Below are 26,207 nucleotides of genomic sequence, written 5' to 3' on the forward strand. Positions count from 1 at the left end.
ATAAGTATTTTTTTTTTCATTAAGAAAATAATTAAAGCTTGCTAGAATAGATATTATTATTATTTCTATATGATATTATATATAACCTTATATCTATATTATTTTTATTTATTTTGTTTATTTGTGGGTATAATTGCATAAGAAAGAAATACTTCATTATGCCAAAACAATCATAGCTGACAGATAAGCATAGGAAAAAATGTTCACCAGCACATCATAATGTTATTAATCCATGAAAATTATTATTCTTCTTTTGCATAACCATAATACTATATAAAAGAAATCACTAATATAAATAAAGAATTACTTGCAATTTAACACAACAATTATGACATATATTAACCTAAGATAAAGAAGGCCAAAACACCACTGCTAGCTACCCTTGTAATTTACCTGTAAATTATGCAGATATTATTTGGTAATGGGGGCCCATAGATAATTAGTAAGCCTTTTGAAATTAAAGCTTCAAAAATACTTATTATATCCAGCCACTAGCTTTATCACTTGATCAGCAATGAGGTTCAGAATAATAGCCGGTAATTTCGTTTTAGCAGATGCCGAATACCGACAAGAACACCAGTAATTTATTCAGTTTAAAATTATTCTGTATTTGGAAAGGCTCTTTGAAATTAAAAAAAAAAAATATATAATATTATATATAAATTTATATTAATTATTAATGAATAATAGAATTAATATTTTCGGTTTAATATTATCCTGTAATTTACATACGAAAGTCAAACAACAAGCAGCTACCGTCCAATATTACAACCAAGATCTTTGTAATTATTCCAAATAATAAACTCAAATTGTAAGTTATTTCGACGAAAATGAGTTGGTGGATGATTATATCCTTATATATAGTTGATTCTACTAAGAATTATATCATTTTCATATGGTGGAACGATCTCTATAACCCAGGTTATATTGATAGTTAACAGATTTTTTTCCCCAAACATTTCTTCAATATATTTCAATAAATATCCTTTTTCTAAGGTTGACAATGGTTCTGCAAAATATCCAGCTTAATTAGGTATCATATCCTTATTAATAGTCGATTATAAAAAGGAAAAAAAACAAAACATATATCATTTTGAGTGGAAAAATGATAATGTACTTATTTTTTTTGTGATTTATATCGAGCGTGGCAACATAACTGGATGGAGCAGTCTGATATAATAATAATATCTTCGTCCGAATAAGTGAATATGAAGAGAGATAGATTTATATGTGAGCCTACGTAGTCCTAAATATAAAATCATAAACTTTATGATCTGAAGGTACTAAAACCATACTAATAAGTGGTAACACATCAAATATATGTGTGATGATATATCTTCAAGTGTACCGGTATTATATTATTATTGAACAAAACCTATAGTCATAAATACCTCATAGTGATGAATGGAATGAAAGTATAAAGGATTTATATTTAACATGTTAACAAAAAGATATAACCTGGAAACACTACGGATACCTTAACACAATACTGTGATAAATATTGTGAAAGAGAACAACCTTTTATTACACAAAACCAAGATAGATATATTTATATATTATTTATGTGTGTTTGTTTTGAGAACGAAAACGAAATTATATATAATATTGATTGGAATGTTCCGGAAAATATCACAACAAATACTGCGACATATGTGTCACCAAATCTATATACTGGTATAGATCTAATTAATGATTCGATAAGTGGAAAACCTATTAATATATATGATGAGTTGTTAAAACGAAAAGAAAATGAATTATATGGAACAAAACATACGAAACATACATCAACAAATCGTTTTGCAAAACCAATAAGTGGTGATCCGATACTTAACCAATTGGATTTATATGATAAATGGTTAGAGAGAAATAAAGATATATACAACCAATGGAATAATAAAGAAGAAATCTTAAGTAAATTGAATGAAAAATGGAATATTGAACATGATAATATATCCATTGATGAAGTCAACCCTTTTAATAATACACACAAATTGTTAAATACCAACGTTTCTATAGAAATAAGTAGTGATATGACCCCTAGATCTAATATGGATATGAGTGGTACTAATAGATATACTTATTTGGATGATATGGATTCGTTCGAAAATAGTAGTGATGAAAATTTATGGTGATAATTATCCTTATATATTCTTTGGATATATATGTGACCGAATATATATAAATCCTAATTTTAATAAAATAATTAATCCGTATAATATATATATATATATATTAAATTTGTTTGTGTGTTTTAAACAAAATATTTATTATGATTCATTTTAAAAAAAAAAAAAAAAATATATATAATGGTTTTTAATTCATTAAATAAATTTATTTGAACATTATATTTTTTTTTTATTTATGTATAGTAACATATAATAATTTACAAATATTATATATATATATTTTTTATTTATATAAATTTTAATTTATGTTTTTTTGAATAATATAGTTAAACATTTTAATTATATTGTGTGGTTCATTACATATATATATGATATGCACAAAATATTTTCATAAAGATGAAATATTTGTATTATGTGTATAATAAAATTAATTTTTTTTTGTGGAGATATATATTATATAAAAATTAATGTAATATATATATATATATATATATATATATAAATATTTTATTTTAAAAAAAAAAAAGATGAAACCATTAAGGTACAAAATATTCTTTGTGTTTATAATTTTAAAAAGAATTTAGTAAAAAAAATTTGATAATTTATATAAATTAATAACAAATATGTTAAATTAAATTTAAAAAAAATATATATATGGATGACAAAAAAAAAAGAAATTATGTATAAAAAAAAAAATATATATGGATGACAAAAAAAAAAATTTATGTATAAAAAAAAAAAAAACAATTTTAATTATATAAAAATAATACATAATATATATATATATATATATATATAATTTAAAAATAAAATTATAAGTTGAAAATATTGTTACATTTCCAAAATATAAAACAATATATTAAAATATAGGAAAATAATTATTGTATATTCATAAAATGAAATTTCCCAATACCCAATATATATATACAGAAATTTATATTGGGGAAAAATATGTATATAAAGAGAAAAAAAAATATATATCTTTTACAACACAAATATATATATATAAATATATATTTTTGTGGAGGTTATATATATATATTTATATATTTATATATAAATATATTGGAATAAGTTATTACTATATTGTTAATATGTTCTGTTCAAACCCCACTTTTTTTGTGTTCATATTCAATTAAAATATTATTATATTTTCTATATCATGAAGAATTGTACGAATTTTCCAACTGATCCTCTTCGTTTATTATATCATTATTTTCATTATAATGTATATCCATATAAATATTTGTACGTAAATTGTTTGTTTGAAGATCGTTGAGTGATATATTTGTTGATCCAAGATGGTCAACAAATGTTATATCATTACTTTCGTGAGTGTTTATTACATTATATGTTTCTTCATCATTCATATCATTATGAGTTGATGATATATCCAATATATGTTGATTATTTTCTTTATTCCATTCATCTTTTAATTTATGTAACATTTCTTCTTTATTATTCCATTGGTTGCACATATCTCTATGTCTATCTAACCATTTATGGAACAATTCTAGTTGGTTAAGTACAGGGTCGCTATTTGTTTTTTTGGCAAAACTATTTATTGTTGTATTTTTTGGATGTTTTGTTCCAAATAATTCATTTTCTTTTCTTTTCAATAATTCATCATATATATTATTACCACTATTTAACGAATCATTTATTAAATCAATACCACTATATAAACTATTATATGTCGCAGTATTAGTTCTTATATTATTTGGTATATTCCAATCAATATTATAACTAAAAACATCTTTATCATCACTATATAATTTTCGATCTTGAATAGATGTAATAAAAGGTTTTTCCTCATTATGAACGTCTAAAATATTAGGTTCGATATTTTTATATATATCATCATTAATGATATTTTTATTAGGTAAATCCTTTGGTACGTTTTGTAAATATTGGGAAATAAAATCATGTTTTAATTCATTCCATTCTTCATCAGTGAGTTTATTTGTGGATATATCACTAGGTATATCACCACTATTTGATGTGGTACCACTTTTAGTTGGTTTCAAAACAACTTCAATTAAAGTTTTATATTTAGGACTACGTGGTTTATATAAATCTATCTCTTCATACTCGCTTTCTGATGAAGTCACGTCAGTAGTATCAGATGTAAACATATATTTGTCATCTTCACTGTCACCGTCACGTTCCACGTATATGTACGTTTTTCCTTTATATTTACCATATGGTATATACCTATTAGTGGATGTTTCATCAGGTATGTTATAATCGTTTTGTGGCATTTCTAATATCCGGATCATATCGTCGATATGCACTTTACTTCTAAGGGGACTTCTCCACTATGAAAATAAAAATTTATATATATATGTACATATTATTCACATTAAATCATTTTTATATCATATGCATGCAAGTATATATATATATATATTTTATTGAATTTTTTTTTTTTTTTTACATAAATTTTTTTTCCTTTTTTTATATAAATTTTTTTTTTTTTTCTTAATAATTTTTTTTTTTTTTTTTTCACAAATTTTTTTCTCATTTTTTTTTTTTTATAAAATTTATTATTTTTATTATTTATATTTTGAATTATATATATATTTCTTTTTTTTGTATTTATACACTTTTTATAAATATATTATAATAAATACACACTTATATATATATATATATATATATATATTATTTTTACCTTGAATAAAAGCCATCCTATTGTTAGGGCCGTACCAATACCAACAGGAACCATAATGTTGGGGTTTTCATAGAATGTAAGGTTATTAGATGATGTATCTGGTTTCTTTTCAACAGGTTTTATTATTTCGTTGTACAAATCTTGAATCTTTTTTTTTAAATATTGTCCACTTTCTAATCCAATTGTTGTAACTCCCATGGTACCTGTGAATCCATATAAAAGTATATCTTTCGCAATATCTAGAGCTATTTTTATACTTTTTGGATTCAAATTTATTTTGTTTGATATATTTTGTATTTGTGTACGAGATGGATCAGTATCAAGGTCTATTATTTTAATGAGTTCTTTTAATACTGTATTATCATTAGGTGTATCTTTTTTACTTATATCTTCCATATCTGTGAAATTACAAATACACTCTTTACATCGTTTTTTTACATATTCTTCTGCATTTTCCTCAGTTAGTGTATTACTACCAGAATTATTGGCATTTTTAATCTTAATATATTTTTCAGATAATCCTTTCCATTCATTATTTCGATATATAAGCCATTTTTCATAATCTATAAATAAGTTTTTGCATTCCATATTGTTGATAGTGTATATATTGTTAGTTTTTTTTTTTCCATTAATAATATCGTTGCACTTTTCTTTTAGTGTTTGGGAAATTGTTGATTTTTCTTTACAGTATTGTTGGGACCATTCAGTCAACCATCTCAAAAACTGATCAGTGTTATCATCAGAAGGTACATTACACCATTCATCATCAAAAATCTTTACTGTATTTACTTTTTTGTATCCGCATAACATTGCATTCCACACACGAGTTCGATTTTGTTCCCACCATTGTTCGCGACCATTTGATTGACCGTTAGATCCAGTATTTTTAAGTAAGGTATCTAATTTTGTTTTCAAATCACCTAAAAGAATATGGTCCATCATATCCGTACCTTTAATTATATCTCCATAATCCGCAAAACTATATTTCATTGCTTGTAATGCTTCATCTTTATTATCTTTAAATTTTATTCCTATAAGGATTCCTTGATTATAAGAAGCATCAAGAAGTTTCTTTTTAAAGACATTCTTGTCTATTTTTCTGTTTTTTATATATCGTAAGGGTAATGTACATAAATATCTTCTTCTAGGAGGAAGTAACACACCTTTATTCTCATCAGTATTATCCTTTATAAGTTGATTATCCCATTCAGAAAGTTTATTTTCATAAATATATGTTGAACACTTACTAACACGGTTAAAACGTTTACAAATTGTATAATTTTCATCATTTAATGGGCATTTATTCATTGGATCAGGTGAACATTCACATTTCGTTTTAAACGTTTCAGGATATTCTTCAAAAACGTTATCTATATTATCATTATTTACATTTTGAGATATACATTCACATTTTTCTTTACATTTTTCTTTTAAAACATCATGAGGATTTCTGATTTTTCCATTTAATATTTTGTATTCAAAATTATATTTATCTTTATGAGTTTTGTATTCTTCTTTTTTTTGGGAGATCCATGTTTTATGTTTGGAACATATTTTTTGACATTCCATTATGTTGTTATTATCGGCCCCATCGCAATTATCAAAGGAACATTTGTCTTTCAACATTTTTAAGTTTTTCATATACTGAGTACAGAAATCTTCAGTCCATTCAGTAAACCAACGTAAATATTCCTTTTCAGTATCACTATTAGGTAATTTGCACATTACGTCTTCCTCATCAAGTGTATTATTTTGGTTTGCATCATTATATCCACATATCATAGCATGCCAAATATCGGATTTATGTTTATTCCATATATATTCTCGAGTTTTTCTCGATATATCATTGTATCCTAGTTTTTCTATAATATCACGTACTTTGGATTTTATACCATTATAATCATATTGTGTCGTTCCTTTAATTAAATCACCATAATCGGCATAACTTCTTTTCATCGATTCAAGTGTAAGGTGTTTTATGTCGTCGTCAGTGACTACACTATCATTTGAATATATGCTTACTTTACCGTCTCCTGAAAAATAATCATAAAGTAATTTTGCTTCATTGTATGCTGAAGCCTGCATTCTCATAGAAAATATGTGTTCTGCAACATCAGATGTTGTTGTCTTTTGTTTTTCCAATGTTTCTATTGGTTTTAAACATAATTGCTGTGTTCGTGGTGGTACATATATATTATAACCAATAAGTTTCTTCCACTTAGAACCTTCACCAACTAAGCCATATTTTGTTTCACATATCTTATGAGATCCTATACGTTTTAATGCTTTACATGATTTCCTATATTCAGTACCACACAAAACTTTATATCCATCAGGTGGGTTTTCAAAGGCATAAGGAATTTTATTTTGTTTTTTGTTTTCGTCAAATGTAAGACGTGTACAATTACTCGTTTCATTAAGAAATTCTTTTGCATTTCCTGGTTTAACTTGACATTCTTTATTAATTTTATCTAAAAATGCCTTAATATGCCTTTCATTACTATCAACTGAATTTTTAGAAGTATATAATTGCTTATATATTTCTTGTTGTTTTGTCCATTGAGTATACCATGTATTAATCATATTTGTGTATACTTTGCATGAATTTATGCATTTCGTACATTTTGTATCTTTAGTATTTGATTTCATCATACATGCTAAATCAGTTTTATCTTTATCACATTCACCACATTCTTTTTTCAAATTATCTAATTTTTCTTTTTGAACTTTGCAATAATTTTCACTCCATTCACTTATCCAACGAAACACCTGAGGAATATAATCATCTGTTGGGGGATCATCGTCGTGACCACATTTATATCGTGAATATGATAAGTTATCAATTCCACTATCTTTGAGATATTTACGAAGAGGAGCATTTTCTGGAGCAGTACATGTCATCGCTTGCCATATTTTGTCACGATTTGCATCCCACCACGCATCTCTAAGTTTTTTGTACTTGGGGGTGGATTTGTCATCACCTTTATAAGTGGTACCACTACTATCAACCTCTGTTTTAATTTTTTCAAAAACATTTTTTAAATTTTCCTCTATGTTATTATTATTACCATTTGGACCTCTATAATTATCTCTACCCCTAATTATATCCCCTATATCTGCAAAACTGTATTTCATAGCATCACATAATTCGTAGCGTTTAATACTTGATCTTGTTTTTGTTCCATCTGTTGATTTTTGATTTTGTTCTGTTTTTTCCCATTTGTCTTTCAAATGTTTTCCTTCATGTGCTGCTGTACTTAATACGTTTTTGAACAATTCATCTGATGAAGTTGTTTTTGATGATGTGTCTATATTTTGTAATGTTGTTAGGCACATATGTTTCCTTCGTGGAGGCAAACATATATCTTGGTTGGTCACGTTATTTTTTTTTTTATCACATTCCCATTTGTCTATTTCATCATAAGGATTTCCATTTACATCACAGGTATATATATGTCCATTAGTAACAGAATCAATAATTGTGCAACTACTAGTATTACTCCAATCATCTTGTTTTGTTGTATATACATCATGTTTTTCTGGTCCCTGCAATTTATTTTTCACATTATCTAAAGCATTTTCTGCTTCTTTAGATAAATAATATGCTGATTTTTCCACACAATTCATAGGATAAGTTGATTTTTTCATTTTATTACTACTACGAGATTGATTTATTGGATCATCAGTATTTCCAAAACTATCAACAGAAGTTCGAAAAATAGGTTTTCCACTAGGTATATTTCTGTTTTGGTTTGGTGTACTTGAGTCAGGTTCCTGTGGTGCTTGACTTTGTGATGACGGCGGAGCCTGAGGTGGACTTTGCGGTTGTGGTTCTCCACTACTACTAGTACTTTTTCCTGGTGGACGTGAAGGATCGACGTAGGGATCCGGGTTAAGAGCGATTTGTATTGTTCCGTGTCCATCTAAGGTACTTGAAGTAATGATACTAGGTGTACTACTACGTCCTGCAGCTGGTGATGGTGTTTTCGATTGTGTCCCAGTAGGTGTGGATGTGGGTGTCACTGTCGTCGTCGTTGACACAGGTGTTGTCGTAGGTGTTTGTGTCCCACCCTGTTGTGTTGGTTGTTGCGCACCAGCGGTGTCTTGACCACCATGTGATGCCCCACCACTAGGTGGTTTTGTTGTTGCTGGCTTGGTTGCTGCGGGTTTTGCCGCGGCTGCTGCCGGAGGTCGTACTGCAGCTGGTTTAGCAGGTGTCGTACACGTACACTTAGTTTCATGGTCATATGGCTTATCCCTAAATACATACTTGTCGTTGTTTTTTCCATCACTATTTTGTTCACAAAAAACATTTTGTTCCTTGCAATCATCAAAATTACCTATATCATGTACATATACTTTAGCATTTTCAAATGTGTTATTACTGCCATTTAGTATTTGTAATTTGTTTAAAAATTGGTCAAGATATTTTTGATTTTCATCACTACCAGGAGTACTACTACTAGGAATTTTTGCATTATCGTATAATTGTCTGTATTTTCCTTCCATTGATTTCCAATCCGCTTTCCATTTTGTAATAAAATTGGTATATTCTGTGCATTTAGATCTACATTTGTCACAATCTGTACATGTTCCACCACTCTCACACCCAGTACACGCCGTCCTCACCTTGTTATACTCGTCTTTTTGTGCTTTGCAGAACCATTCGGCCCATTCTGTCATCCATCTTAATCTTTGGGGGATGTAATCATCAAGTGGGGTATCTTTATCACAGTTTATGCCGGTTCTTCCACATTTCATTGCTTCCCATACTTGCTCGCGGTTAGCATTCCACCAGGCGGAACGTAATGTGGTATAGGGTGAGCCTTCTTTATATATACCTGTGATTTGAGGATTTTGTTGAATTTTACCAAATATTTTTTTCATCTTATCTTCCAGATTTTGCATATCAGTGTTTTGAGTCCATATATCTCTTCCTCTAATTATATCACCTATATCGGCAAAACTATATTTCATAGCTTTACATACAGTTTCTTTGTCTTTTGCGTCATTTAAATCTTGTTTGCTATTCTTATCTTTATACATTTCTATTATTTTTTGTGCTTCATATTTTGCAGTTAGCAATACATCTCCCAAAAACGAATGATTAACATTATTACCATCTGCAAGCGGTCCGCTATTTGTGGTCAAATTCTCCAAATTCGAGGTACACATATGTCGACGTCTAAGAGATAATAAAACGCCTTTGTGGTTTGAATTTACTTCTTGGTCCTTCGTTTCCCATTGTGTTCCTACTTCAAATCTCGTATCTGTACCTTTGCCTCCTCCTTTACCTGTACATGGTCCATCTTCCTTACGAGGATCATTGGTATGTTTGTTTTTGTCAATTGTACAAATATCAGTAGCCAAGTCGTTTCCGGTTCCTCCATCTTTAAATTCCGCTTTGGATACATCTCCTACCAAACCACTACTAGTACCCAATTGTGTCTTTGCCTCTTCCTGCATTTCTTTGGCGATATCCTCTATGGTTTTAGTGGGTGTGATACCACTAGGATTGGCACACGGATTGGAACGTCCACGTTTTTGTTTTTTCTTCACCGTGTCCACAATTTCGTTGATTCTACATTCTGTACAAAAGGGTTCGTATTTTTTATATTCACCATCGGTTTTACTGAACACTTCATCTAAATTTATATGGTTGGCGCCACTACTACCACTATTTTTGCATTTATCACATTTGGTTTTTATATATTTATTTGCATCCTCATTATCGTTTATATGTGGTTTATAATCTTTATATTCGCTCTTGTCTTTATTATCATATATTTCTTTGTATTTGGATTTTTGGCCTAACCATTCCCTTTTATATATATTTATCCATCTATTATACTTATTACATTGTTGTTTACATTCTTTAGTGGCATTGGCGCAACCACTGTCTTTTATGACGTCCTTACCACTTTCTTTACACTTATCCGATAATTCTCTCATTTGTTTTTGTCTTTCTTCGCATATATATTCTCCCCATTCATCTATCCATCGTAAAAATTGCGGTTTCTTGTCATCATCAGGGGTAGAACCACCATTACACGTGTTTTTGTTGTCGCAATTCATTGCTTTCCATACGTCTCCACGGATAGTATCCCACCATTGTTTGCGTTCTTCTAGTAATTCTTCTTTTGTTTTAATTAATTTACCATTTTTGCCATCATTATCTAATTCAAATACTGATTGAATATTTTTTTCCACGAGAGCCGAATACCCTCCAGACCACAAATCTGTGCCTTTAACCATATCGCCATAGTCGTAATAACTGCGGACGAGGGCGCGACAATATTTGGTGGTATCACCTGTGTTTTTTCCCCCCATGTAGTGTTTCCATAAATAGTGCGCTTCACCTTTTGCGGCATACACCAGTTTATCTCTCAATAAATTTTTCGCTGCATCTTTACTCAGTGTTTTCCCACTAGTACCGTGTTTCCCACCAATTATGGGCGAGAATAGCCACCCGATGCACATACTGTTCCGGCGCGGAGGGGCGAAAACCTTACCACGGTCCGTCTGGTGTGTCACATATGTACTACTCCAAATATTTTTGTCAAACTTTTTTTGTGTGCAACCATACTCAGTGAACGTATCACTACATGGGTTGGTTTCGTCATCTTTTTGTGACGTTGCATCACACGCGCACAATTTTTGTTTATCTCCATACTCCTTGGTACTCAACAATGCCGTTATATATTTATTATCACAACTCTGATAAGTACAAGGGTTTAGTAAATAAAAAATTTCAGGACTATACTCTTTTTGATCAACACCACTAGGTGGGGTTTTTGGATTGGCTTTTTCTTCCAAATATTTTTTAAAATTCTTATTCCACTCATCTCTTTTTTTTTGTAGAAAAGTTTTATATATTTCACACTTGTTCTTGCACTCACCAGTAGTTGTATTACTTCCACCATTACACCCATCCTTACCCTTACACGCCCCATCTAACCCCTTCACCAGTGTGTCACGTTTCTCGTAAAAATCATCGGACCATTCCTTTGCCCACCATTCGAACTGGTCATCATCAGAAATAAATCGTACACATTCGTTACCACTGTGTTTAGTGTTTGCCGCTTTTATACCACATTTGACTGCATTCCAAAAATCTTTTTCGTTGTCTTTCCACCAGGTTTGACGTTCTTCCGTAGTAGCAGGGGTAGCGGTACCACTTTTATTATTTTTTTGTCCTATTATTTTACCAATTTGTTCCTGTACTTTATTAATACTTTCAGGTTTCCATAATATATCTCCTATAACCATATGTTTAAAATCGTTCAAACTTCTATGAGTTAATCTACATGCTTTATGATGATCATGACTATTTTTTCCAAATTTTTCCCATAATAATTTCGTTTCTGTTTTTATTGCTTCTTTTAATTTTTTTTTTAAATCATCTTCTAAATTGCTCAGTTTTAATTTTGTACTATCATCATACATGTTTGCTATACATATACTTTGTCCTCTAGGAGGAACACAAACATCTTTTTTAACATCTGATTTTGCATTATTATTTTTACACAACCATGTTTTTTTCTCTTTACCATCATTGTCTAATCCATGAAACGTTTTTTCATTACAATTACTAGCATCTTGAATGTTATTACAAAATTTTTCGTCAACAGGTTTGTTTTCGTTATCGTTTTGACATGCTTCACACACAGATTCTTTCGTTTTAGTCTTATTTTCTAACATTTCGTCAAAAATTGTGTGATTTTTATTACTACTATTCGTGTTTTTTTTCGAACATTCTTGTTGTGCTTCGCTTTCGCTTTTTCCTTTTTCTGTCAAATTATATTCACATTGCGCTTCCAAATATGTATCAAGATCAATGTCTTTCATCATATTGTCTTCATATTTTTTATATAATTCAAAATAGTTTTTTTGTTTTTTCCATTGTTCATCAATTTTTTTTCTTAAATCATCATAACATTTACAATCATCTCTACATATATTGCACATATTATTATTATTATTTTTTTTGTTTTTTTGAATACTTATAAATTTGTTCGTACATGATGATTTTAATATTTCCATATTGTCTTCTAACATATGTTGCATATCGTTTAACCATTCATTGAAAACATCATAAAATTTGTATGTCAACTGTAATTTATCTAAATTTTCCTTCTTATATTTATCATCTCCTTTTCTCAAACACATAGAGTTTTTGCGGTTACCTAGAGAACTAGGTGGGTGGTCACATTGCCAATTATTGTCAAAACCTTTATCTTCACATTTTATTGGTTTGGGGCATTTTTCAACACATTCTTCTGATTTGTTTATTGCGTCACTTATTTTTTGTTGTATTTGGGAACTTGGGGTAACATTTTCATCAATTACTAACTCATCGAACATTCCGGATGTATCTAAATATAAATCCAATCCAATATCACCAAGACTAAGTCCTCCATAACTTCCTATATTATTTCTTTGAAAAAATTCTTTTTGTGAATTCCATTCTTTTTGTTTATTATTTGCCCATTTATTATAACAATAACATTGATTTCGACATTTTTCATCAGGACAATTACTTGGATCTCCACCTTTACTGTTTGTACATTTCTTTACATTTTCTTCAATTTTTTTGTGTTCATTTAAAAATTCTTGTATCCATTCATTAAATAAACTGAAAAATTCTTTGTCATAATCTGTATTATTTTTTTTTCTGCATACTGATTTACCTTCCTTGTCGGTTTGATTACAATCCCATTCGTTCCAATTTCCATTAAATATGTCATCACATTCATGTTTTGGTTTTTGTTCTTCAAATTCTCCAACAGATATTCCTGGTATCGTACTTACAGAAATGTTTTGTGAACCTGTGGTATTTGGTGGAATAACAGTTGTTCCTGTAGGAACTCGACGAAATGGAGGTTGGCCTGGAAGACCACCTGGAAGAAATTTTACTCCTATAGCATCTTCAAGATGTTTTTGTTCATTGCATGATCTACAATATTTATGTTTTAAATTAAACGTACTTTTTTCATCCGTAAATTTTATTTCGTCCAAATTTTTATCACAACCGCTTACCTTCAACTGTTCTTGTAAAAATTGGTTTGCCTTAGGATAATCCTTTTCCATTTTTTTAAAAAAGTCGGTAATATTTTTACTATTATATAACATATTATGTTTCTTATTTGTTGTTGCTTTTTGGATTTCTAAGTCGTATTTTTCTCTTTGTTGTTCATATTCTTTTTTCTTATTTTCTATCCAAGAATTATATTCAATGCATGTTATTTTACATTTTGAACATGTGACATTTGATGAAGAATGACCAGACGAAGGGTAACTCTTAGAACATTCATTTCCTGTGGTTGAATCACATCCTTTACACATCGAATAAACATACTTCGATTTCAAACCTTTATTCGTATCTTCGTCATATTCTTTTTTTTCCTCACAAAAATCTCTACTCCATTCGGTTAGCCAACGTAAAAATTGAGGCATATAATCGATATTGGCAGGAACAGCACCACCGCAACGATTACCATACATTCCCGCACCACAAACTAACGCTTTCCATATATATTCTCTATTAGTGTTCCACCAGGCTTCGCGCAAATAACGATAGCTTGTATCACGCGGGTTATTTTTGTCATTTTTATATATACTTTGTTTCTCACTAGGTAATTTGTCATATATTCGTTGAAATATTGCTTTTAAATTTGTTTCCATCAACTTCGTATAACCATTTTCCCATATACTTGTTCCTTTTACTATATCTCCTAGATCGGCAAAACTGTATTTTAGAGCATTACAAAGATTGTGCTCACGATGCGCATCATGACGTGATGCGAAATAGTTTTTTAAATTTTGGCCTTCAATCTTTGCAGCGTAAACTAATTCTGTTAATAGTTTTTCGTTACTATCAATAGAATCAATTTTGTTATATGTTGTTCCATTATTATCAACATGTAAATATCCTAAACATAGTGTTTGGGTTCGTGGAGACAAACAGGCTTTATCTTTCCATTCTGTTAATATCGTCCCAACACTTCTACTTTTTCCATCACATATCCATGCTTTTCCCTCTATCGTGTTATTCTTGCAGGGATTTATTGTATTTTTTCTAATAAATGAATCATAAAAATTAATACCACATATATCTTTTACATCTCCCTTCTTCGTCATTATTTTGTCACCATTACCCCCAACTGTTCCGTCCAAAGCATCGTCAGTAAGAGCACAGAAACCCAATTCGTTCAGAACAGTTTCTAATTTGGAAATATTCGCTTCATTATTATTAAATATTAGTTCTTTTTTCTTTTCATCTTTAAGACATCCACAGGAATATATTTTATGTATTGAAGATGTTTCTACATTGAAAAAAGCATCAAGGTTTACATTTTCGCTTGTACCACAATCATTATCATTACATTTAAATTTTTTTTTTATCTGTTTTTCTTCGAATTTAAAATCAGTGAAAATAACATTATCATTTCCTCCATCCTTAGATTTTTTGTTTTTACAGTTGTTTATATATGTATCGTAACATATTTTTTGTTTTCTTAAAAAGTCATTATATCCATTGCAATAAGATGTACAATTTAATAATGTGGTTGTACCTCCTATTGTTTTTTGATTCCTTGTATTACCATAGATACATGTTTCTCTTATTCGTGATTCGTATACTTTTTTTAAATTTATAAATTCTTCAAACCATTCTCGAAAAAAACGTGCACATTGAGCATTTTCGTAAGAACTATCAATTGTACATTGACTTCCATCAATACCTCCTTTAATATCTAATTCCTTTAAGTAATTATCTATTGGTTTTTTTAAAGTATCATTCCACCATTTTTCCACACCATTTACATTTTTCCCATTTGTATCTAAGTAAGGACGTATATTATTTAATTTACATTGTAATGCATCAGATATATCATTTCTAAATATATCCCTTCCATAAAATATATCTTTATAATCAGCAACATTTCTATTAATTATTTTACACAGTAACGTAGGATTATATTTATGTACATTATGTAAACGTGATATTTCGTTAGTTGCAAGAGTTCCTAAAGATGTTGCTATAGCACCAGATATAATTGCGGCCTTTAATTCTTGTTGAAAACCTTGCAAATGTTTTTCTAAATTATTAAATGTGTCGTATACATTTTTCAAATTGATTTTTGTTCTTCGTCGAGGCACACAACCTTTAAGATCGAAATGTTTCAAATTACATGGTTCTAATTCCCTTTCTCCTCTCTTTTCTACTTTATCTACAATTTTTTGTCCTTTTTTATCGTCTTTTTCATCACAATTTGGAGAAATATTATTTTTTTCAAGGGCCTCATCTATTAAGACTTTTGCTTTTTCTTCCCATGTATAAAATACATGATTATGATTTTCCATAACAGCATCAAATATTTCCCTTTGTATTTCTTTCCATTTACAAAATCTTTTATTAACATCTACAATAGGTTTTCCATATTTATCTTGTATATGATTTTTATATTTATCATTTCTCCATGTTGTGTTCAAAATTTCTTTTTGTAAAAACTCAATATAATGTCCATGATACCATTTTCCTATATCGTTTAAATCCTTTCCGTATTTATCCTTAACATCTTCTTGACGTGCCGATAATTCGTTTCCCATTTTGAAAAAACAAAAATAAAATTATTTATGTACATGTATATAGGTATGGTTACTTCAACGCGTAGATATATGATCCATTTTGTAAATAAAAATATAATATAGATTATAAAATATCCATTCCCCTATATATTACGTCCAATATATATATATATATATATATATATATATATATATATATATTCTATCTCCAACATTTAAAATATATTAGATACTTGTATTTTTTATAAGGTTTTTCCATTTTCATGAATATAAAAGAAATTTTATATAATTAAGTATTTTGATCGCCCGTTTATTATATACAGTCTTATATACACATATAAATATTTTTTTTGTTAATTATTTAAAATATATATATATTATTTAGAATTTCTGTAGTATCTAATATTATTAATAATTATTATGTAAAATACAAAAAAAATATATATTAATATTAATGGTAATATCACTATACGCTTTATTCTTAGTACTAATATTATTAAGATTTAATTTTATTTTATTTTTTTTATATGATATTCCAAAAAAAAAAAAAAAAACAGAAACAAAAAAAATTAAAAATAATTTATAAATGAAACCACTTTTAAAGGAATATCTATGACAAAAAAAAAAAAAAAAAAAAAAAAAAAATTATAAAAAATAAATAATTCATAAATAAAACCACTTTTAAAGGAATACTTATGCCACAAATTAAAAAAAAAAAAAAAAAATACTTATCCAAAAAAAAAAAAAAAAATACTTATCCAAAAAAAAAAAAAAAAAAAATCATATATATAAAATACATATCATAGGAAAATTAATATATAATAAATATATAAGTATACATATAATCAAAATATATATACATTTATTTAAAGGAATATATATGAAATAAAAAAAAAAAAATACGTATGATATTAGAATATATATTACAAAAATGTAAAAGAATAACTAACATTATAATATATATATAACCTATCTATCCAAGCATATATATGTAGTATATGTTGTAGATATATTAATAAAAAATATATAATTTTTTTAAATATAAAACACATATATAAATTAATATATTTATATATAATCATATTTTATTAAAATAATATTTTCAAATTATATATTCATAATATACAAAAATTTAATTATATATTCATATATCAGGGGAAATAATAAAAAAAAAAATACAAATTAAAAAAAAAAAAAAAAAAAAAGGTACTAAAAATTACAAAAGGAAACAAAATCTGTATTATAATACTAAAATAAAATATCATCATCATTTATTTTCTTTAATTTTTTGTATTTGATATATTTCTTATATTGTATTCATTATATTTATTCTACAACTAATATGAAATTGACTTAAATCACAAAAAATCAAATAAACAAATATATATATATATATATGTATTGTTATCATCCAAAAGATGTTGTCCACTTAAATAACATATTAGAACACCAAAATAATATAAAATAACAAAAAATCTTTTAGAAATATCTTTTTATTGCTTATATACCTAGTATTATGAATCATAATGTTTTATATTCAATGAATTTTTACAATCATTTCGTATTCTTAATATATAGTTGTATAAAACTAATTACAACGTAATCGTAACATCATTATTATATTATGATATTTCGACCATCATATAAATTTTATAAAACAAATTACATATAAATATGTGCGGCACACATATTATTATATGGTACAATTATTATGATTCTTATATATATATGTATATGATCATGTCTATATATAAATATTTAATGAAATTGTTGTTCTATTTTTTTAATGTAATGCATATATTTCTTATATTTTTGTACAATTCCTATTAGATAGAAAACATAAAGAAATATCGATCTATATATTTTTTTTGTTAGAATAGTCTTTGTAACATTTATTATTATAATTATATGATCAATAATATATGAAAAGACATTGAAAAATATTTAGAATTGATAATGTCTATATTTTAAAATAAGTTAAAGCGAAAAATATAGCAAATTTTATCCTTATAATAATGTGCAATGTTTAGGTCTTTAAATATATTTCATTAATCGTGTTAGAAATATATGTAATGAACATAAAAATATAAACTATTTAACTTAACAAAACATTTATATATACATATTTTGTTATAAGGTTCTTAATATTTATTTATTATAATAAAAAGTATAATATACATATATATATAATTCATTTATTAATTTATAATACGTATAGAATTTTATTTTCTTTATTATAATATATGAACATTGGCTATTAAATATATATAATTATTCTATAATATCTATACGTAAATTTAATATGTGTCAACACAATTATACATTTAAAAAATAGAAAGATGTATTGTTTATTACATATAATGATACAGAACCATATTTTTAGTTATTGAATAATATCTTGTTTATATTTATTTATAATATATTTGTTACATTACATATGTGTATGTTGTGGTTTTATTTTTATTATTTTAATACGTATTAACAACAAAAGAAATAAGAAAAGCAGAAACAAAATTAATCTAAGAATATATATATATAAACATTTATATGAAATAATATATATATATATACACACCATATATTAACTATAATTCCATTGTAGTACCAATATATATATAATATTCCTTTCATCTTGTTCTAATATATATAATTATTCTCATTATTAGAAATATAAATCATTTTATAAATATTAATCTCATATAAATTAATAATATATATAGTTTATTTTCTTATGTAATATAATATATATTAATGCTTCATAAATTTATAATTTAAATTACAAAATATTAAAAATTATAATATGATAAAATATTAAAAAATACCTATATGTACGAGAACTATTAATATCATATAATAACTCTAATAATATATCAAAATATTTATAACTTTTATATGTACATTTGAATTATATACATATATATATTTATATATTATTTATGATTTACATCATAAAAATTATAAATGCAATATGTTTGTATTATATATAATTGCACATCTCCATACAAACTATGCTATGATATTATGTAATATCTTTAGAATATTCTATAATGTTTATTGTATTTATCTTGTTAATAATAGAATAATTTTTTTATATAAATTATTTATAGTTTCATGTATATTTCCTTTAAATATTCTATTAAATATAAATATATATATATATATTTATTTATATATTTATTAAATTAAATAACAAAATAGATACATTAGACAGTATATTAAAACAAAGAATAAACCTTAGTAACACAAACAAAATAATCTAAAAATAAATATTATAAATTATATATGAACTTTTTTTTTATTCTAGTAATTTTAGCTTAATATTACTAATTATTTTTTACAAGAAAACGTGTAATTAATTCCAAAATAGTAATTATATTAAATTATATTTTATCATATATATTTAAAAAATATATTGTTACTTTTATATAACATATATGGCAACACTTATTACAACTATTGTTCTACACATTTATATTGATTTTATAGTAAACAAATATTGTTCCTTATATCTGTAATATTATATTTGTACAAACAATATTTACTTAGAATATATTTTAAATGTAATTTATCATAATTTTATATATATATTCTTAATAGAATTATTTTAAAAAATATTTAAAAAAAAAAAAAAAAAAAAAAAAAAAAAAAATTATAAAACATTAAATTGTGTTTTTTATCTTATTATATATATTTTTTAAAAATTATTTGAATTTTCTTATAAAACTAATTGTACTTTTATAATGAAAAGAAAATTTTATTATAACATAAAAATAAATAAATTATGTTGAAGGTTCTTAATAAAAATAATGTACCAAATATATTATGTAAAATAACATATATCATTTAATATAAATTAGATTAATAATTTTTGAAATATAAAATATTATATTTTTCAATTAAAAATGATTATATACCAACTTAAAATGATATTATTTACCTTTTTATTTAACACATTTTTATTATTACAAAATGTATACAAATAAATATTATTACGACAATATATACATATATAAATCAACTGTTTTTCTTAATATATTCATTTCCTTTTTTTCTTTTTAGGTATATTTTCAAAATAACCATTATAATATTAGCCACATACCATATAACACACAAAGAATAACGACCAAATCAAGAGTGTTAGCAGAAGTAGAGAGATCAAACAATCCTCATTATCATAATGACCCAGAACTCAAAGAAATAATTGACAAATTGAACGAAGAAGCAATCAAAAAATATCAACAAACTCATGATCCATATGAACAATTACAAGACGTGGTTGAAAAAAACGGAACAAAAACTATGAGTGGACATTTTGCAGAACCTATGTCAACCTTAGAAAAAGAATTATTGGAAATATATGAAGAAATGTTTGGGGAAAAAAATCGTACTATATTAAACCCTGGTATAAACTCCAATGAAAATGATAAATCTTGTGAATTCACAAATAAGGAAAATTCATCCACCAACTCATTTTCGTCGAAAAAACTACATGATAATTATTTGGATAATTTAAAGACTGGTTGTATTGGAGGAGCTGCTGTGTTTGGACTTTCGTCTATAATTACAGGATATTCTGGTGTTCTTGCCGGTTCGGCATCTGCTAAAACGATAATTACCGGCTATTATTCTGCAACTCTTGCTGATCAAGTGATAAAAGCTGTGGCTGGTATAAAAGTATTTTTTGAAGCTTTAATTTCAAATGCTACTATTTCTATGGGTCCCATTACAAACACTGCATTATCAGGTATTACAAGTGCTGCAGTGGTGCTTTTTTCCCTTATGGTATAGCAATTGTTGCGCTAATTGCAGTAACTATTATAGTGATTCTTTTATATGTATGGTTACGCAAAAGAAGAAAAAATTCATGGAAACATGATTGCAAGAGACATTTATGTACGTAGTATATGTTTTGGAATATGAAGAATCTTTCTTATGAATTATACACAAATTATATATTATGATAAGGTTTTTTTTACATATGATATAATATTATTAGAATAATATTTTCTTAAGAAAAAAAAAATATATTTATATTCATTAATTACATCAGAAATTAAAATTGTACAAGGAAAATATTTTACATAATATAAATCTATTACGTGACAGATTAAAAGAACAATTACATAAGTTTTAAGTAGATTTATTAATTACTATAATTTATAATTCTTTTTATTGTTTTAAATTTTATATTCTAATATTTATTTTATAAAATTTATGTATTAATCATATACTTAATAATTAATACTCATTTTGTTATCATAGAAATGTTTTTTAAATATATTGTATTATAATATAACTCATATATAATATATGGTACTATTTTCTAAACAATAAGATGATTTTTCTTATTTTTTTTTTTAAATATTATATGATAAAAAAAATTCCATTTTATATCACATTATTTTTATTTTACTTTAAACAAAAATATATACAATAATTTCTTAATACAATAGAAAGAAAATTCAAAAACAATATTTTTTTTAAAAATTTAAAGAGTTAATATTTTTCATAAAAAAATTAATCCATAAAAATAAAATATATTTATATTCTTTAACTTCAAATATCAAAAAAAAAAAAAAAAAATCGAAATAATATATACATATAAATATAGATATAAAAAACAACAGAAACACATATAATGCTAATATATTTATAAAAAATATATATATATTTAATAAATTTTATTAATATATAATAAAAGATAAGTTTTATACAATTCAAAACATATAAAAAATTTTTCCAATTAATATTTTATATATATAATAATATTATTAAAAATAATATATAATTCTTTAAAAAAATTATAATAATTAATTTTCACCCTCCGAAGCTTTCTCAATTTTTAGAAATAATTCCTTTTGATGGTCTTGATATAATTCTTCTTTTAATATTTTAAAAAATTCTAAGAATGAATAAATGAATTTTCTTATATCATCAAGTGTACTTTCATCTTTAATTAAATTAAAAAAATCATTAGTATATTTTTCCTGTTCACGTTCTACAGTTCTATTAAATCTTGCAATATTTTCTTCCCATATAGAGGCATATACAAGTTTCTTTTTAATACAAGAAGTAGTATCAGAATAATCATTATCTAGATAATTTTTTATTGATTCCTTTAAATCTTTCTTTATATCACCCAAACCTTCTTTTGCAACACGAACTGTATGAGTCCATATATTTCCAAGATCTTTTGTTGGAGGGCATTCTTTTAATGAACTTAAAACATCTAATAATTCCTTTTCTGTTAAATTCTTTGACAAATCATTATAATTTATATCACTTATTGAATTATTACTTTTTTTTTCCCCATTAATATTCTCATCATCATGATTAATACTATGTTTATTTTCCTCTACATTTTGTTCATTACTTTTAATATTTCCATTAGATTTTGTTTTATTTACATCTTCATTTTTAACTTTCAAATTTCTTTTCCATTGTGAACCGTTACTTTCTTTTTCTGCCTCACCTAAATTGCGTTTATACATATTACAATTTTTAACTATTTCTAAGCTTTCATTTTCTAAAAAATTCTATATAAAAAAAAAATATATATATAACATATATACATATAACATATATTTTATAGTACATTAATTTATGAAAAAATAAATAAATAGTTATAATAGTAATAAAACAAATATATATATCACCAACTTACATTCAAAAAAATATAGTAAAATCCAATCATATATATACTTAAGCAAAGGAATTTAAATGATTTATAACGTAATGTTCCTTTTAGATTAGCATGAGAATGATGATAAAAGGTTAAAATACTACATTTTTTTTTATTCATCATATTTAAAACTTTTTTATTTTTTTTTTTTTTGATTAATATATAATGAATGAAATTATGACAAATAATAATATTTATATAAATTCAAAATTAAAAATATTTGAATTTATAAGTAAAATATAATATATATATATATATTAGACTTATATATTTTTATAATTTATTGTATTATATAAAATAACTAAAATAATAAAATATTTAATTAAAACAAAAAAATATACAATTTTCCTTTAAATATTTAAACAAAATATATGTCTTTAATTCAAGAATATTATGAATAACATATTAAACAATAATTTAATAATTATTATCAAGTATATATATTGTTAAGTGTGTTTTATTTTTTTTTTTTTTTTATAAAATATTCTGAAAATGTATTCTGTAAATACAAAATTCATTATTTATATATATAAAATATGACAAAAATACAAAAAATATATTTGCACTCATATTTTTTAATATGCTTTATTATAAATATATTTATATTTTATTATTTTATGGTTTTGGTTTTTTAATCAAACAAATCTATATATTTATAACCTTAAGATATATATATTTATACATTATTATAAAAACAAAATATTTTAAATATTTCTTAATTATTTTATATTATGAAATATTATATAATATATATATCAGAACACATATATATTATAATTAAAAAATATTCACAATAACATTATTATAAAATAAAAGGAATACAATATCTAAATGTTTTACTATTATTAGTGTATTATATATATTTATCAAATATTTATATATATAGTGCTACTAATATTATAAGACTTTAATACCTAAATCGTAATTATACAAAATTATACAAAATTATTCAAATATATATATTCCATTTCAATATCATACGTAATATAAACCATAATGTTTCATGTAATTTTATTTTTACATGTAATAAAAAAAAAACAAATATCCTAATATTTATTATTTAAAAACAAAAATATAATATATATACACAATCATTATTTTAAAATTCATTTTTTTCTAAAAAAATTATACATTTTCAATAATTTTTATCGTATATTCTTATTAATTCATTAATATTACACATAATATAAACACATATTATAAAATAAAATTAAATTAAAAAGATATTTTTCTTTTATATTTAAAAATATATATATTATTTACATCATGAGATCCTTTTAAATTATTATTTTATCTAATTTATATTTTAATTATTCCATATGATAAATAAAAATTTATATATGTATACATAAATTAATGTTCAATGAAATTTATTAAAAATATGAAAAAATATATATAATAAAATAAAAAAATATCTACACACACATATATATAATGTTAACTAAATATATTATTAAGCCAATCAACAAATATGGATGACGTTACTTTATTATCTGGCTCACACGATAATTTGTGCGATCCATAATTTAATATATGTGCACTCAAATGTTTATAATTGTTCTTATCCTTTTCATTTTTTTATTAACATTATATAATAAAATATATTTACAAATTTTTTTTTTTTTTTTTTAAAGTATGTAAAATATTGATAATTTATAAGATAATTCACAGAAAATATAATTAACATATTATAATGAAAAAATTATATTTCCATATGCTTAAAATAAAAAAATTAAAAATATATATAATTTTTATTTACATATTTTCAATCTACTTATTAGATTCTACTAAATAATATAAAAATATGTGATTATATATCACACATATATTTCCATAAAAATATTTAATTGCTAACATATATATAAGAAAGAAAACATTTTCCTTTTAATTAAAAAGAAACTCTATAACATATATAAAATAAAAATATTTCTAATCATTATATATATATATTAGAACAAATAAATTATCCATAATTCAATATTCCAATATTTTTTAGAAATATTTATTATTATATATATAAACGTAATTGGGGGAAATCCATTATATGTACACATATAAAATTCTTATATAGTACTATATTTCAAATTTATTTATTCTATTGTAGTAATGTGGAAAGATTTTAAGTACCTCAATTCCTTTAAGTTCTTTAAAAAAACTTATAAAAAAAGATCATCGATACCCACCTCCTTTTTCGTTTCCTAGGAAAACTTCCGGAAAGTGAATCTTAAGTAATACCCTCTTTATTGTATCTTAATAGAACATATAAATTAGGTATATTAAAAATACTTAACCCTTTTTATTGTACCTTAATAGAACATATAAATTAGGTATATTTAAGGTACTTAACCCTCTTCATTGTACCTTAATAGAAAATATAAATTAGGTATATTAAAAGTAATTACACTCTTTATTGTATCTTAATAGAACATATAAATTAGGTATATTTAAAGTACTTAACCCTCTTTATTCCTTCTTGCAAGAACATATAAAGAGAGATATATATAAAGTACTTCCTTGACTTTATTATATCTCAATAGTACATATAAAGAGGTGTATTTAAAGTTCTTACCCCTTTATTCCTTCTTACTAGAACATATAAAATGAGATAATACTTAAAATACTTATCCTCTCTATTTCTTCTTCAAAGAACATATATATAGGTATATTAAAAGTACATTCCCTCTTTATGGTATTTTAAAAGAATATATAAATTAGGTATATTTAAGGTACTTAATCTTTTTATTCCTTCTTGCAAGAACATATAAAGAGAGATATATATAAAGTACTTCCTTGACTTTATTATATCTTAATAGTACATATAAAGAGGTGTATTTAAAGTTCTTACCCCTTTATTCCTTCTTCAAAGAACATATAAAATAGGTATATTTAAAGTACTTAACCCTCTTTATTCCTTCTTACTAGAACATATAATATGAGATAATATTTAAAATACTTATCCTCTCTATTTCTTCTTGAAAGAACATATAGAGAGGTGTATTTAAATTTCTTACCCCTTTATTCCTTCTTACTAGAACATATAAATTATGTATATTTAAAGTACTTACTCTCTTTATTCCTTCTTACTAGAACATATAAAGAGAGATATACATAAAGTACCTCCTCGACTTTATTATAC

General features: G+C 24.7%; 3 protein-coding genes and 1 pseudogene across 4 annotated transcripts; 2 read left to right on the forward strand and 2 right to left on the reverse strand.

Moving 5' to 3' along the window:
- Positions 1–830: 830 nt before the first annotated feature.
- PADL01_0005700 lies at positions 831–2,132 on the forward strand (annotated as a pseudogene). The gene is made up of 4 exons: positions 831–921; positions 1,055–1,168; positions 1,281–1,380; positions 1,544–2,132. Coding segments are annotated over exons 1-4 (894 nt in total).
- A 1,154-nt stretch (positions 2,133–3,286) lies between these two features.
- PADL01_0005800 (erythrocyte membrane protein 1, PfEMP1, putative) lies at positions 3,287–16,410 on the reverse strand (the record flags this gene model as incomplete). The annotated part of the gene is made up of 2 exons (XM_028680650.1): positions 3,287–4,444; positions 4,801–16,410. The coding sequence occupies 2 exons, from the start codon at positions 16,408–16,410 to the stop codon at positions 3,287–3,289; spliced, it is 12,768 nt and encodes a 4,255-aa protein (XP_028541428.1).
- A 3,881-nt stretch (positions 16,411–20,291) lies between these two features.
- PADL01_0005900 (stevor PIR protein, putative) lies at positions 20,292–21,177 on the forward strand (the record flags this gene model as incomplete). Its single annotated transcript, XM_028680651.1, has 2 exons — positions 20,292–20,360; positions 20,449–21,177. The coding sequence occupies 2 exons, from the start codon at positions 20,292–20,294 to the stop codon at positions 21,175–21,177; spliced, it is 798 nt and encodes a 265-aa protein (XP_028541429.1).
- A 1,022-nt stretch (positions 21,178–22,199) lies between these two features.
- On the reverse strand, positions 22,200–23,194 carry PADL01_0006000 (Plasmodium exported protein (PHISTa), unknown function; the record flags this gene model as incomplete). Its single annotated transcript, XM_028680652.1, has 2 exons — positions 22,200–22,925; positions 23,054–23,194. The coding sequence occupies 2 exons, from the start codon at positions 23,192–23,194 to the stop codon at positions 22,200–22,202; spliced, it is 867 nt and encodes a 288-aa protein (XP_028541430.1).
- Between the last annotated feature and the right edge of the window lie 3,013 nt (positions 23,195–26,207).

Source organism: Plasmodium sp. gorilla clade G2, assembly GCF_900097015.1.
Source record: "Plasmodium sp. gorilla clade G2 genome assembly, contig: PADLG01_00_7, whole genome shotgun sequence".
Classification (NCBI taxonomy): domain Eukaryota; phylum Apicomplexa; class Aconoidasida; order Haemosporida; family Plasmodiidae; genus Plasmodium; species Plasmodium adleri (nom. inval.).